At 36.5% G+C, this 12,625-nt stretch overlaps 1 protein-coding gene across 2 annotated transcripts in view; it reads left to right on the top strand.

The window, feature by feature from the left end:
* PLEKHH2 (pleckstrin homology, MyTH4 and FERM domain containing H2) overlaps positions 1–12,625 on the top strand; it is a 54,015-nt gene extending 41,390 nt beyond the window's left edge. For both annotated transcript variants that reach the window (XM_030269018.4, XM_030269019.4), the window contains 8 exons: positions 56–211; positions 1,618–1,715; positions 2,085–2,226; positions 2,936–3,081; positions 4,663–4,792; positions 5,673–5,759; positions 7,449–7,586; positions 8,869–12,625. In XM_030269018.4, coding sequence (XP_030124878.4) covers positions 56–211; positions 1,618–1,715; positions 2,085–2,226; positions 2,936–3,081; positions 4,663–4,792; positions 5,673–5,759; positions 7,449–7,586; positions 8,869–9,051 — 1,080 coding nt within the window. In that variant the 3' untranslated portion in view covers positions 9,052–12,625. The remainder of the gene's footprint in view (positions 1–55; positions 212–1,617; positions 1,716–2,084; positions 2,227–2,935; positions 3,082–4,662; positions 4,793–5,672; positions 5,760–7,448; positions 7,587–8,868) is intronic.

Raw genomic sequence — 12,625 nt, 5'->3', positions numbered from 1 at the left:
AAAGGGGAAACGGGTATGAGTTTGATAGCAAAATACATTTTGGCTTCTTTTTTAGGTTGTTGGGTTTGATGCCTCTACCACAGTAGAGGAATTTCTGAACACTCTGAACCAAGATACAGGGATGAGGAAACCAGCTCAGTCAGGATTTGCACTGTTTTCTGATGATCCCTCTGGCAAGGATATAGAGCACTGTCTTCAAGGAAACATTAAGGTAAACAAAAGCCTTTAATGGGCTGTGCATATAAAAAAATAAAGTATCTTCATTTGGCAGAGCTCTCTTCAGACAATGTAATGAAAGCATTTTTCAGGATGAAAATTGTCTTTTTTGCTTAATGTGAAAGGAAAGTTTTTTTTTAAAAGATCACCTTTTCAGTTGCTGAAATTCATTCAGTGAACTATAGTTAAAAGCTTTCTCCAAGAGATCTGTATTATTCAGAGGAGTAACAGAGAAGTAACAGCTGTGTTAAAAAAAAAAAAAAAAGTAAGCTGTTACAGTTTTTTAAAACTAAGGAGCATTTGAGTCAAACGTGGATTTAGAGATTTCAGTTAACATTTCTGATATGGCTCCAAAAGACGACCATGGGAGGTCCAAAAAGTCATTGATACTGGGGTGGAAATCCTGGGAAAATAAAAAAAAGAAATGGTTCCTTCTCTAATACAGAATAGGCTTAAGGCTCAGTTTAAGACATTACCAATTTTTGGTTTGCCATTGCTATGAATTCTAAATTTTAGCTCCCTCTATTGCTAGAATTAAATTCTTAGCAGTAAAGAGTGACAAAATGCAATATAATGTGTGCTTTAGTAAAATATTTAATACTTTCCAAGTCTTTTAGCAACTAATGAATCATTAATTTTTTCTATTTCTACCAAGTAGCTTTTTGCATTCTTTGGCCAGTGTTCACAGCTGCACTTTTGAGTTACAAGGTGTGGTACAACCCAGCCTTAGTGATAAACAAGTGGTGTCACCACGCTCAGAAAAATTACCATATGGAAAGCAAAATTTATAAAAGATGTACTTATTTTCTAGGTAACTATAACTTTATAGACTACTCATATTACTGCTTCCAGGAAGGCTCTTTTATGAAGGAATGGTGACATGAAGCCCAGCTGGGCTCCTAGGATCTCTGTTCCACCTCCTCCCCATCTGCCCACCTACCCACCTACACAGCTTATTGTGAACCACTTTTGGTGCACTTTATAACAAACTTCATGCCAACTTTACACCAGTTACTAGAAAGGACCAGAAAAACTTTGGCATGCAGCAGAAGGAGAAGGCAGAGATCAAAGGCATTTGATTAATTATATAACAACTTACTCTGTGTTATTACACATTCATTGGCAGCTGCTAAATCAAGTACCTGGCCTTACCATGTTATGGCTTGTTTCCAAAGGTAGTGCATGTGTTGCAGGATAAACAAAAACAAAAAAAAATAATAATTAAACACTTTGAATAAGAAATACAAGTAAAGTTATACTTCAGTGAGTTTAGAAATTCAAGCTGTGTACGTATCTAATAGGTGATTGGTAGAGGACATTCAAATAAGTTGACAGTTTCTTTTCAAGGTGTTTTCAAATAGGAAGACATGCCAAAGCAGTTTTGTATTGCTTTCCTTCTAGATCTGTGATATTATTTCAAAATGGGAGCAAGCCAGCAAAGAACAACACCCTGGGAAATGTGAAGGCACAAGGACTGTCCGGCTTACTTACAAAAACAGGTTTGTTTAGCAAGTATAATATCTCTGCCTTGTCCCGAGATTTGTTTTTCAGTTCCTCCAGTTTGTTCAGCTGAGAAACACTGGCTGACTTGAAGCATGCAACAAAAATAGTAAATGGGTGTAACTGGATAATTTTTTTTAAATAACCTTTTTTGGTTCTTAAGAGGTGAGCAGGGCTGCAAAAAATCCCCACTGAAGTTGGAAGACTGACATTAGATATTTACCCACTGGTTCAAGTACATATGTTGCTCTGCTAATGTGTTTTGAAGCTGAAATAAACATGTCACATTTAGAGCAGATACTGCTAATCCTCAGAGCTAATGCATTTCCCTATCTTCTTTATTTAATAACTTTCTGTCTTTTCTGTAGGCTTTATTTTTCTGTTCAAGTTCATGGGGAGACAGACAGAGAGAAGCTGCTGCTAGTATATCAGACAAATGATCAAATAGTCAATGGACTTTTCCCTGTAAACAAAGAATTAGCGATGGAATTGACAGCCCTTTTAGCTCAGGTAATCTTTATGCATGGATAACTCACACAGCAGTTTTTCAGGAGAAAATCTTAAACAAACTGATCCAGGATTGCTTGACACTCAATTGACCTCCACCTTTTACATAGAGGTGTGCAGGAAACAATACAGACTGGGCTGGAATCTTTGTGTAAGGCAATTCTTAACTGGAGTGGAAATGCTTTACAGCATTCTCTGCTGCTGGGACCAGTATGGCAAAATGTGCTTTCCCTCTTACACATCAAGGCCCTCTGGCATGTACCATTTCTTCATTCACTATTCCTTCCATGATTTCTGCTAGTTAATTCTCCAAAGTAACAGCTCTTTAATGAAAGTCTGAGTCCTTTACTAGACGTGGTCTTGATAAGATGTTTTATTTTTAAAAAATTAAAAGCACAAATGAAGGGTTTTGAGAAAGTCATTGGATGTTGTTATTCAATAAATGTAAACTAATTTGTGTCAGCTGGAGATACAGCAATCTAAGAGCAGAAGTAATATTATGTCTGTACAATTTGCGTTTAACTTTTTTCCATGGTAGATAGAAAATAAGAAAATCACTAATGTGACTTTTTCATCAGTGAAAAATATACCTTATTTGACAATTTTTTTTTTCTTTTATACTTGGTAAAACAGATCAAAAGATAGTTCATAATATCCAGCTAGAAAATTACACCAGAGTAACAAAAAACTTTCTTCATGGACTTCCCCTTAGGCAGAGATTGGAGATTTTGAACGGCCTTTCTCAACTCCAGCAGGGCAAGTTAATTCCCAGTCCAAGTCCAACCAAACACTAAAGCAAGTTTTGGAGAGATTCTACCCTAAGAGATACAAGCAAGGTTGTTCAGAGGAACAGTTAAGGTGAGATGGGTTTTTTGATTAATATTCTCTAAAGATTTAGGAATGAAACAAGGAAGTTTTAAATTGCCTTTGGGAATAATGTATTGTTGAGCTATATTTGCCTAAACCTGTGTTTGAAACTCATTTTCTTGCTAATCTAAACAACCCATTTCCTCTGCACATTTCTAATATAAACAAAGGACCATTATTAATAGCACATCCCAGCAAAAGATGTAGCATTTACTACATAGTGTTACAAAACCCAGGGATTTTGAAATTCTTATTTTTCTTATACAGCAAATCTAAATGAGGTCTGAGTGTGCACAGACTGAAGAGTTATTGAAGGAAAGGACATGGGGACGTGATCTGTTTGTTATTCTTGTGTGCAATCTCTGGCAGCCAGTCAAATTGGCAATGTGTAACTTAGAGGCCTCAATAGTAAGGTACCACTTTATTTAAAATTAATAACCTGCAAGGCATTTAAATCAATACCTACTGACATGAAAATGAGCAGAACAGTGTAATAAATTATCCAATGTCAGTGATACAGCAGTTTGAAGTCTAGTAAATAATCATAGAAATGTTCTTCAGTACAGAAAATGTTCAGGTTGAGAAAATTTAAAGCTATTATTATATGCACATAGTAACATTATTACATACTCAGAAGACAATGGGGCATTCAGACTTACACAGTTAACTTCAAAGAACAAATTAAAAAAGGCCTCAGATTAGATTTAATTAATGGAGGAAACGTGAAATATCTGTTGAACTGTTCAAGTAGTCCTACACTACCAGCTGGCAGAGCTGGAGATCTGTGGCATGGGAAGAATCACCCTGTGCCTGCCCTGTTGCCTGTATTGATCTTGCTAAGGGTGCAGTTTGACTTAATAAACAGTAAGACCAAAGCTGCAAGTGATGGATCTCCCTTTACTACAAATTAGCCCTCCCTTTTCTTGGGCTACATCTAATAACCTTATGGCTGCTGGGTAAGTCATCCCTGCAGGTCAGTGTCCTAGAAAGGTATTCTGGGCTGGGGGCTTTTTGAGAATTAGCTTTTACATAGTATTGAACTAATGTGCCAAGGAGCCACAAATTCACAAAAGAACCCAGAAAAAACGCCCCAGTGTGAACACACTGTGCATCAGGAGTAGCATTCTAGGTAGCAGTGCCAAGCCACACTAAAAGGGAGTAGTGCTAAGCCACGTCTTTCACACCTCCTACCAGCCACAGGTAAAGATATGTGCTAAGCTGGATGGATTTTTTGGAATGACAGCTGACATAGCTGTTGAGTACTGATAAAGGTGCATTGATTCTCTGTAGAGACACATTAAAAGCTGTCCCAGACTTTCTGCCTTTCTGCTGCAACTGCTACATCAATATTTAATCATAATGTTTCAGAAATTAGAAGATACTTCATAATTTTCATGTGCATTAAAATACAAAATGACATTGTGGATTTATTTAATACTGTATCAGTGATAGTCCTTGTATTAACTGAAATTATCATTTTAAGAAATGGATTCTCTTGTTGCTCATTAAACTTGCTGTGGGCAAGCATTGGAATTCCCTTCAGTAAGTAAATTCCATCCTTCATTTCAACAGACAGCTTTGCCAGCGACTGTCGACAAGATGGATGGCTCTCCGTGGGCACAGCGCCGCAGACTGTGTGCGCATTTACCTCACCGTGGCCAGGAAATGGCCTTTCTTTGGGGCTAAATTGTTTGCAGCAAAAGTGAGACATTGTAATGAGTTTGACTGGGGAGTGGGAGGAGGGGCTTAAATATAAATATATGTTGCAAATAATAGCATATTTTTGTTGAAAGTATCTGTGTATACATGAACTGATTGAATCTCCTGTCAAATTACTTTTTAAGTCATACACTGGTGAAATATAACAGCCATACTACTAAGCATATCATAACAGTAGCTTTCCAATACACTTAATGCTTGTGTTACATTATTAATCTGTGTTTTTCCATTTCCTTCTATCTTAGTTTGAGACAGCCTTTTAAGTTTAGACTCTGTTTACCTGGTAAGTAATAGAACATTGAAAAAGTATAATTAGATGGCTGTGGAAGCTCAACCTTGCAGAAGCAGTAAATGTGGTTAAGGGTATTTAGAGCACTTCCTTCTATGCTGGCCTCTTCTAAATTTCTCTTTACTACTGGTATCTTAATTCTCTTGATTCAAATAACTGTTCTGTTAAACAGAACTGTCACCTCATGCCTTTAGTTTTAATAGGTAAACCCAATGTGTGCGTAAATATATATATAATTGCTTGTTAGCACTCTGTTCTTTGTGTATTTAGATAAAAATATAGATGAGCTAGTGGACAAACTTAAGACACCTGACTATTTTATTAATGATACTATATATTTTATTGGACTAAGCACCGGGGTAGGTTTCAGTTGTATTAGTTTTGAGTTCATCTTTCTGCCACTGGCCACCCACATGGCTTTGGGCAGATGTTTTAATTCCTTTACTGAAATTTACACTGAGAGGGAACTGAAGTGAGAACTGGATGGAGAGAGGTCTATAATAGCTGAGAAGGAATAATTATTCACATATCGCCCCATTTTGAAGTAGTAACTAAAGAACATTTCTCGTTGCAGCCTCTAGCAACAGCCTCAGTTGAGGAGTCCTTCATATGGTTTGCAGTCCATGAAGATGGCATAAGCATCCTGGATTACAGCTCCATGGTAAGTGAAATTGCTATTTTAAGTCCGGTCAAGATAGATTTTTGTACTAATTATATGGAGAGATTCACCACCATACTATCTAAAAGATGGCATTAGCTTTCCATGCTAAGTTATCTAGTCCTTCTCTTAAAGCAAAAATTCACTCCTTTTAAAATGCCTTAATGTTATCATCATTACAGTAGCACTAATAATAGAAGTAATGAATTCTTTGCACAGAATTTATTTTTGTTTATCAGATACAGTTTTTATATCATTTAATGAAATGTTAATGTTTTAATCATTCAGATGTCAGGAAATCCATAGTTATTGTAATGTTATTACAATAACATTCATTTTCTTTTCCTGGAGACTTAATTTCCAGTATTATTCATAATACATACACTCTGCAAAGTGCAGTTACTTTAATAGATTGTTATTTTCATTGTATTATTTTTGTTTAATAGTAGGTAATATAACCCAGTGTTATTTAATTATGTCATTTTAGGCTCAGATTTTTCTTTGATTTTTAATACAAGTTTTCATAGAAAACGACTTGTAATCAGTGTAAAAAGCAATGCCTGAAAAGATCCCTGCTTTCATTTATATCCTGCAAAGAAAAAGAATGGCATGCTGCTATTAGCAAGTGCTAATATTGAATATCAGAAAATTAAAATCTCAGCTTTATAATTGTGCTGATATGGGCCTTTTCATTACATTTCTTTGCCGTTAAAGAAATAATAAAACAAAGAGCATGAGGAGAGCAAACAGCAGCTCTCAGGGAACAAGCAAAATGTGCTTGCACCAGACTGCAGAGAGCTCTACAAACGCTGCTCCTGGAGCTATGCCATTTCTGTAGGGCATTGCCAGATTAAGTAGTGGCAGACCTTACCTGACAATCAAGGAATGCTCAGCTTTCAGGGAACATTGAGATTTTCTGTAGGAAGGATCAGGGATATCAGAAATGAGATTGCAAGTGGTAGAGATAATAGTATTTCGAAAGTGGGGCAAAAAGAGGTTTACTAAGGAAGGACACTAAGTCAGTTATTGTAGAAATGTAGTCTGACAATGAATTTTAAATGCAAACATCTGCAGCAAATTAATGTCAGGCGTAACAATAAATTAAATGCTGATCTTAACTCAAAGGCCATTATTGTGGTGTTAAACCCTGAAAAGTAAGAATCAAGGGATGAAAACTGAGGAGCCTTGGAAGAGCATTTGTGTTTCATCAGAGATGTGAAAAAAAGAGAACAGAATTTGTATGTTTGCAAACCGTATCACTGCACAAAAAGAATACCTGGAGTTTAATTCCTTCAGATATCTCATACTCTGCCATTTAATTTATTTAGATACTGCTTCAATTTCAAGTAGAATTTGTAAGATTAACTTCCTTCAAAGTCAATCAAGATTTGGGTAAATGGAATTACACACTTGAGTAGAAATCTTCTTATATCTTTTATCTAATTAATTTGGAATTGAAACAGAGGTCAAACTTAGAAGAGTTATCATCTACAATGAAAATTCCTTATCCTGAAGGTCTAAATGAAGCTATCCCAAAATTCATAGTTAATTTCAAGATTCGTAAGAGGCTACCTCCATTGAAAACTATATCTGGAATTATATTTTTGAAAGAAGAATTTGTCGTAATATGTTTCTCCTGCATTGTCCTGCTTAACAGCTTTGTGTTTTCTTCTGGGGGTCTCCTTTTTTCAGCGATTGACAGTTACATACACATATAAGAGCCTGATGACTTTCGGAGGCTATCAAGATGATTTTATGCTGGTTGTTAACAATGCTCAGACAAAGGACAAATCAACTGAAAAACACCTTTTTGCCATGACAAAGCCAAAGGTTGGTCTATTTCCTGAAACAGTTTCCATCTGCTTTTGTGCTCTCTCTAGTGGGTAATCCCTAACAGATGTGAAATATGAAACACCTTTTTTAAATCTAGCCTGCTCAGATTACTGGCTTTTGCCAGATGATTTTAGAGAGCAAATAATTAGTAGTGTCAGGACTAACTGTGACAGTACTGATGTGTTCCTGTTCTTTTCATGCCATTGTCTGTAACATTCCAGATTTTTCATAGAGGGACAAAGAAGGCTGATAAGAACAGAAATTATATGCAGCACCTAAAACCTAGTCTGTTTGCATAATCAGCACCAGAGACGATTTTTCAAAAAGTACATTTGGGATTTTCAGTGAAATTGTAAAACACAACATCTGAAAGATCAGTTCCTTCTTAAAAATCCTAGGATATTTTTACTTTTGGTAAAAGAAAACAAAGAAATAAGATAGAAAAAGCCCTGCTTTTTAAATCTAGATTCTCTCCTTTACTGTTAAGACTGACTATATTAAAAGAAAAAAAAAACAAAAAACAAACAAACAAACAAACAAAAACCCCCAAAAAACAAAGGTTTTGCTGTTAGTTTGAACAAATTTATGAAATAATACAAAATTCCACATAGAAATTTGGTTCAAAACATGATTCTTCATACAAATAAGCATAGTAAAATACACATGTTGAAGTTTCCCTCAGATTGTGCCATTACAGAATCACAGAATGGTTTGGGTTGCAAAGGACCTTAAAATCACCTAGCTCTGACCCCCCTGCCCTGGGCAGGGACACCTCCCACTAGGCCAGGTTCCTCAGAGCCCCACCCAAGCTGGCCTTAAACACTTCCATGGATGGGGCATCCATAGCTTCTCTGGGCAACCTGTCCAGTATCTCAGCAAGGTTCATATGGGTCACAAAGAGAAAATATGATAAAAACCTCCCCAAAGTCTTTATTCCCTTCATCTACCCTGCATCTTGAGTTCTGTGAGCTCTCTGGCCAAACTTCTCAGGGTATCATCTTTTGGACTTCAACATCTCTCTCAAAATTAAAGAAGTTATTTAAGACTGTGGAAGACAAAGTATCTTTGATATGTCCTGATGGGAATAATATTACATTATTTGAAGGAGCAATAAAAAAAGCTTTATTAGTTACCTCCTTTCCCCCTATCATTAATTTGTTAAAGTACAAGTACTTATCCAGTTGATGGTGATTGTCACTTGCTAAAAAGTTAGCTATTTTTTCAGCAGTCAAAACACATCACTGTATTTTTCAAAGAGTTTTGTATGTTCCTGTTATAGATTCTTGAGATCACTCTACTGATTGCCAGCTACATTAACAACTTTCATCAGCTGAAAGGAGTTGCTCATCACCTCTCTGCTCCTGCATTACTGGCCCCTCAAAGTGGACAGAAACTCAAGGAGATGGGGAGCCAGCCACTTCTTGCAATCAACAGACCAACTAAATGTCCCACTTTGTTATGAAAGGATTATGTATCAGGATAATGCATCCTTGTTAGAGGGTTTCTACATGGACTCAAAACCTTCTGATGTACAAGATGTAGAGCATAAGGAGCTCCATAAACAAAAGGAAAAGTGGACAGGTTTACATTCATTCAGTTGTATATAACAGGAGTAGTCCTTAAATTAAAGCTTTGGCCTTAATTGAAGAGATTATGAGTTAGTTTAAGGGTTATGATTTACTGGGGGTGGCTTTTGTGCCTACAGCTCAGAAAAAAATATATGTTTATAATGATGGAGAAAGGTGTCATTGGAAAAAACTGTATAGATGTTACAGTTTTACAGATATCTACTCAGGGACCAAACTGTCTTCAACTCTTCATCTGTTTTTCAAAATTACACCAGTTTTATAACTTTCATTTTGAAAAGGAATTTTTGTTTAGAAAAGCAGTCAAATACAAAATACTCTTCACTTCCAGCACCATCCTTATTTGCAATACAAGTATCATGGGACTAAAAGGAACAAATTGTGTATAATTGTTTCTCCTTTGAAAAAAACCAAACACATAAGCACATCATGTAACTATTACAAATTTAAAGAGTATTCCCATGCTACACTCTAGCCTTTGTTATACAGCTGTTTTACTTGGCAAATCTTCAGCCTTGGTCTGGTAAATTTCTAAATAAACCTTCTCTGCTCCAGCCTTTTGAAAAAAATCTAAATTGGATAGGCACTGTATTTAGTACAGTATTGTTAACTGTACCTAATTTCTCCTTTAATCCAGAATAATAATAAAATACAATGGCAAGAATGACTCACAATTCAAAACACAAGAACAACTGAAACATTTGACTGAAATGTTGATGTTGTGAGTAAACTTGCAGAGCTAAAATCCATGTACAGTATGTATTATGTATATACATTGAGTCAGAATAATATTTACTTCTTGTTTTTAATTTGTATCTATACATTTCCTATTATATTACTAATATAATGTTCTTGCACACTGAAGACATGCTGCTGCATCTGCACTATTGGACCTAGGAGCACTTTCCAGTTGCCTTTTTCAGGTGCAAGCCTCAGTGCTACATAGGTCAAATGTATAGAAATTACATCCATTGGTTTTCTTCCAGTCCTCTCTTTTTTTGTTCCAGTGCAAATAAACCACTTCTGCAGGCTCTGAAATGGATCAGCACCATACTCTCATAGGTAATTTAGGTACAACCATGAAGAAGGTACTAAAACCTAAAACATAAATTACTGATTCATGGACATCTTACAGTTTCTACTTTGGCTCACGTTAATGATAATGGATCAATAATCCCTTACAGTCAGTCCTCATTGGTTTTTTTGGGTTTTTTTTTTTTTTGATTATTACTTAAACTGAAGTAATTTTACAATGAAAAATCTATTTTGTGTTCTGTAAACATTTCAAATGCTCATACTGAGAGAAAAGGTATTTTTGCCCTCTGTTAAAAAAGGTATTTTTGCCAATCTAGCAGGATACTCCCTGCTAGATTGGAAGGGAGATACAGGCCATGAAGAGAATATGGTCTTAAAAAGGGGAAAGGCAGACAGGCAAGCTGGCTCTTTAAAAAGCTCTCAGTGTCCTGCCACAGCTACTGAAATCCACAGGACTCAAGCACTACTTGATGAATGGTACTACAGGCCAGTGCTTCCTCTTGAAAATTACAACCAAACAACACACACACTATATCCAGATGCTTTTACTTTTTCAAGGTGGAAAGGGCTTCCTGGTAACTTCCACCCTTTGGTGGTGGTTGTTGGAGCACTAGGCCCTTCTCTTCCCATGAGACAGGGCCAGCAGCAGGAGGTTTTACCTCCTCCTAGGCAGCCAGTCCCCTGCCATCATCCAGGGAAGTATCTTGGGAGCTACAAGAGACCAGCAGCATTACTTCTTGTGTTGCACCCCATGGGAAGTGATACAGATCCCATGGTGAAATTAATTTAGGAAGTAACACCCCTTTGCAATCAGCAGAATAATTAACTTTCAGATTTGAGAAGTTAAGGGTGTTTATAAATATATGTTACTGCATCAGTTAGGTCACAGTATAAAGCTTTTCAAATATGATTAAAAACTTCAATTTACAAACACAAAAGTCTTATTGTAATCATGAAATTATAATAACCTGGAATACTCCAACTAATAGTCTTCCCTAACTGTCCAGTTTCCAATGAATGTGGCAGATCACCTTTTGTTATTAGAAGGGAAAAAAAGTGGAGCATTTTGCTAGTGAGCTTGATAATGTAGTTTTTAAAATCTTTGTTGAATTTTGAGACATGATAAAAATTACAAACAGCTGATGCACCCATTTGGAGGTTTCATTAACATTACAAACAGTTGTTTAATAAAGCCATGTACAGTCTATGAAGCAGAGTATGACCTTCCTGCCTGCCTTTGGGTAAGAAACTCTAGACACTGCTTTGCTTTTTCTGTTGAGCTCTTGCTGCTGCAGTATGTCTCTACATCATTGTAATCAAAACCAATTCATGCATTAGTTCCCTTTTTTTGGCATGACTTTTCAGACTTACTAACTGCTCGTTATAGGTCACCATTAATCCCACACACTCAAATGACCAGAAATGATGTCTTATTTTATGAAATAAATGCACTCACAGTTACCGTGACAACACTGTGCTAAACAATGGGAGCTGCTTCCAGTTTGATTAGCAAGAGTGAGGTTTCTGTAGTGACAGTAACCTCAGCAGACACTTCCCTTCAAGGTGACAGGGTCAGCAAGTGGAGTCCCATCCACATGCAAGCACACTTCCAAACACAGCTCTGCAAATCTCAGGGCCTTGCTCCATGGTAATCAAGCTCCAGAGCTACTTAAAGAATACCACACAATGCAAGCCAGCAAGGCTGTAAATTTCACAGTCCAAGCAGATAATCTGTTCTGCCTCCCCCACCAGCCCAAGTCTCATGAGTGATCCACATCTCAGTCATACCCTTAAGTCACCCAGCAAAGAAATTCATACTGTGCTACCTAACCCATGACTAAAGCCCAGGCAGGAACCTGACCTTTCTCACCTCAGCAGTGATGATACTGTGGGAGCTGTCAAATGAGCAGCAGCTTCTGGGACTGTTGCTGGAAAACTTCCTATGCTCAAAGCTTGCAGAACCTAGGTTGTAAAAATATTGGCAGAATGAGAGTAATATGTTAGCACATGCAAGGAGACTTCACCTTCTACCATGAACTTTAGAATACCTTTCGTGCTTGCTTTGAGTTAGTGGTCAGATCAACAATCTGTGTAAATGATCAATGAATCTGATAATGAAAAAACACTGGTAAATGTCTGTATAAACAATCACACTGCTTTGAAAAGACTATTTGGAATGCAATATAAATTAATATATTACTTGAACTTCACTTTGCCTTGTCAATTTTTGAGCAGCAGTATTAGCAAGAGAACAGCTGACTTCTAGAAGCAAGACCTGTTTACTCCTGTAGCACACCAGGCAAAGGATAAAGCTTTAAGGTTTTAATACAATACATAAGTTTAATGAGTTTTGTTATTTTATATTTAAATTTTGTTTAACTTTGAAATAAAAGTATATATTTCCCTATGAAAGAA

This window comes from Taeniopygia guttata, chromosome 3 (assembly GCF_048771995.1).
Source record: "Taeniopygia guttata chromosome 3, bTaeGut7.mat, whole genome shotgun sequence".
NCBI classification, from domain to species: Eukaryota; Metazoa; Chordata; class Aves; order Passeriformes; family Estrildidae; genus Taeniopygia; species Taeniopygia guttata.
This window is presented reverse-complemented; position numbering and strand designations above follow the sequence as displayed.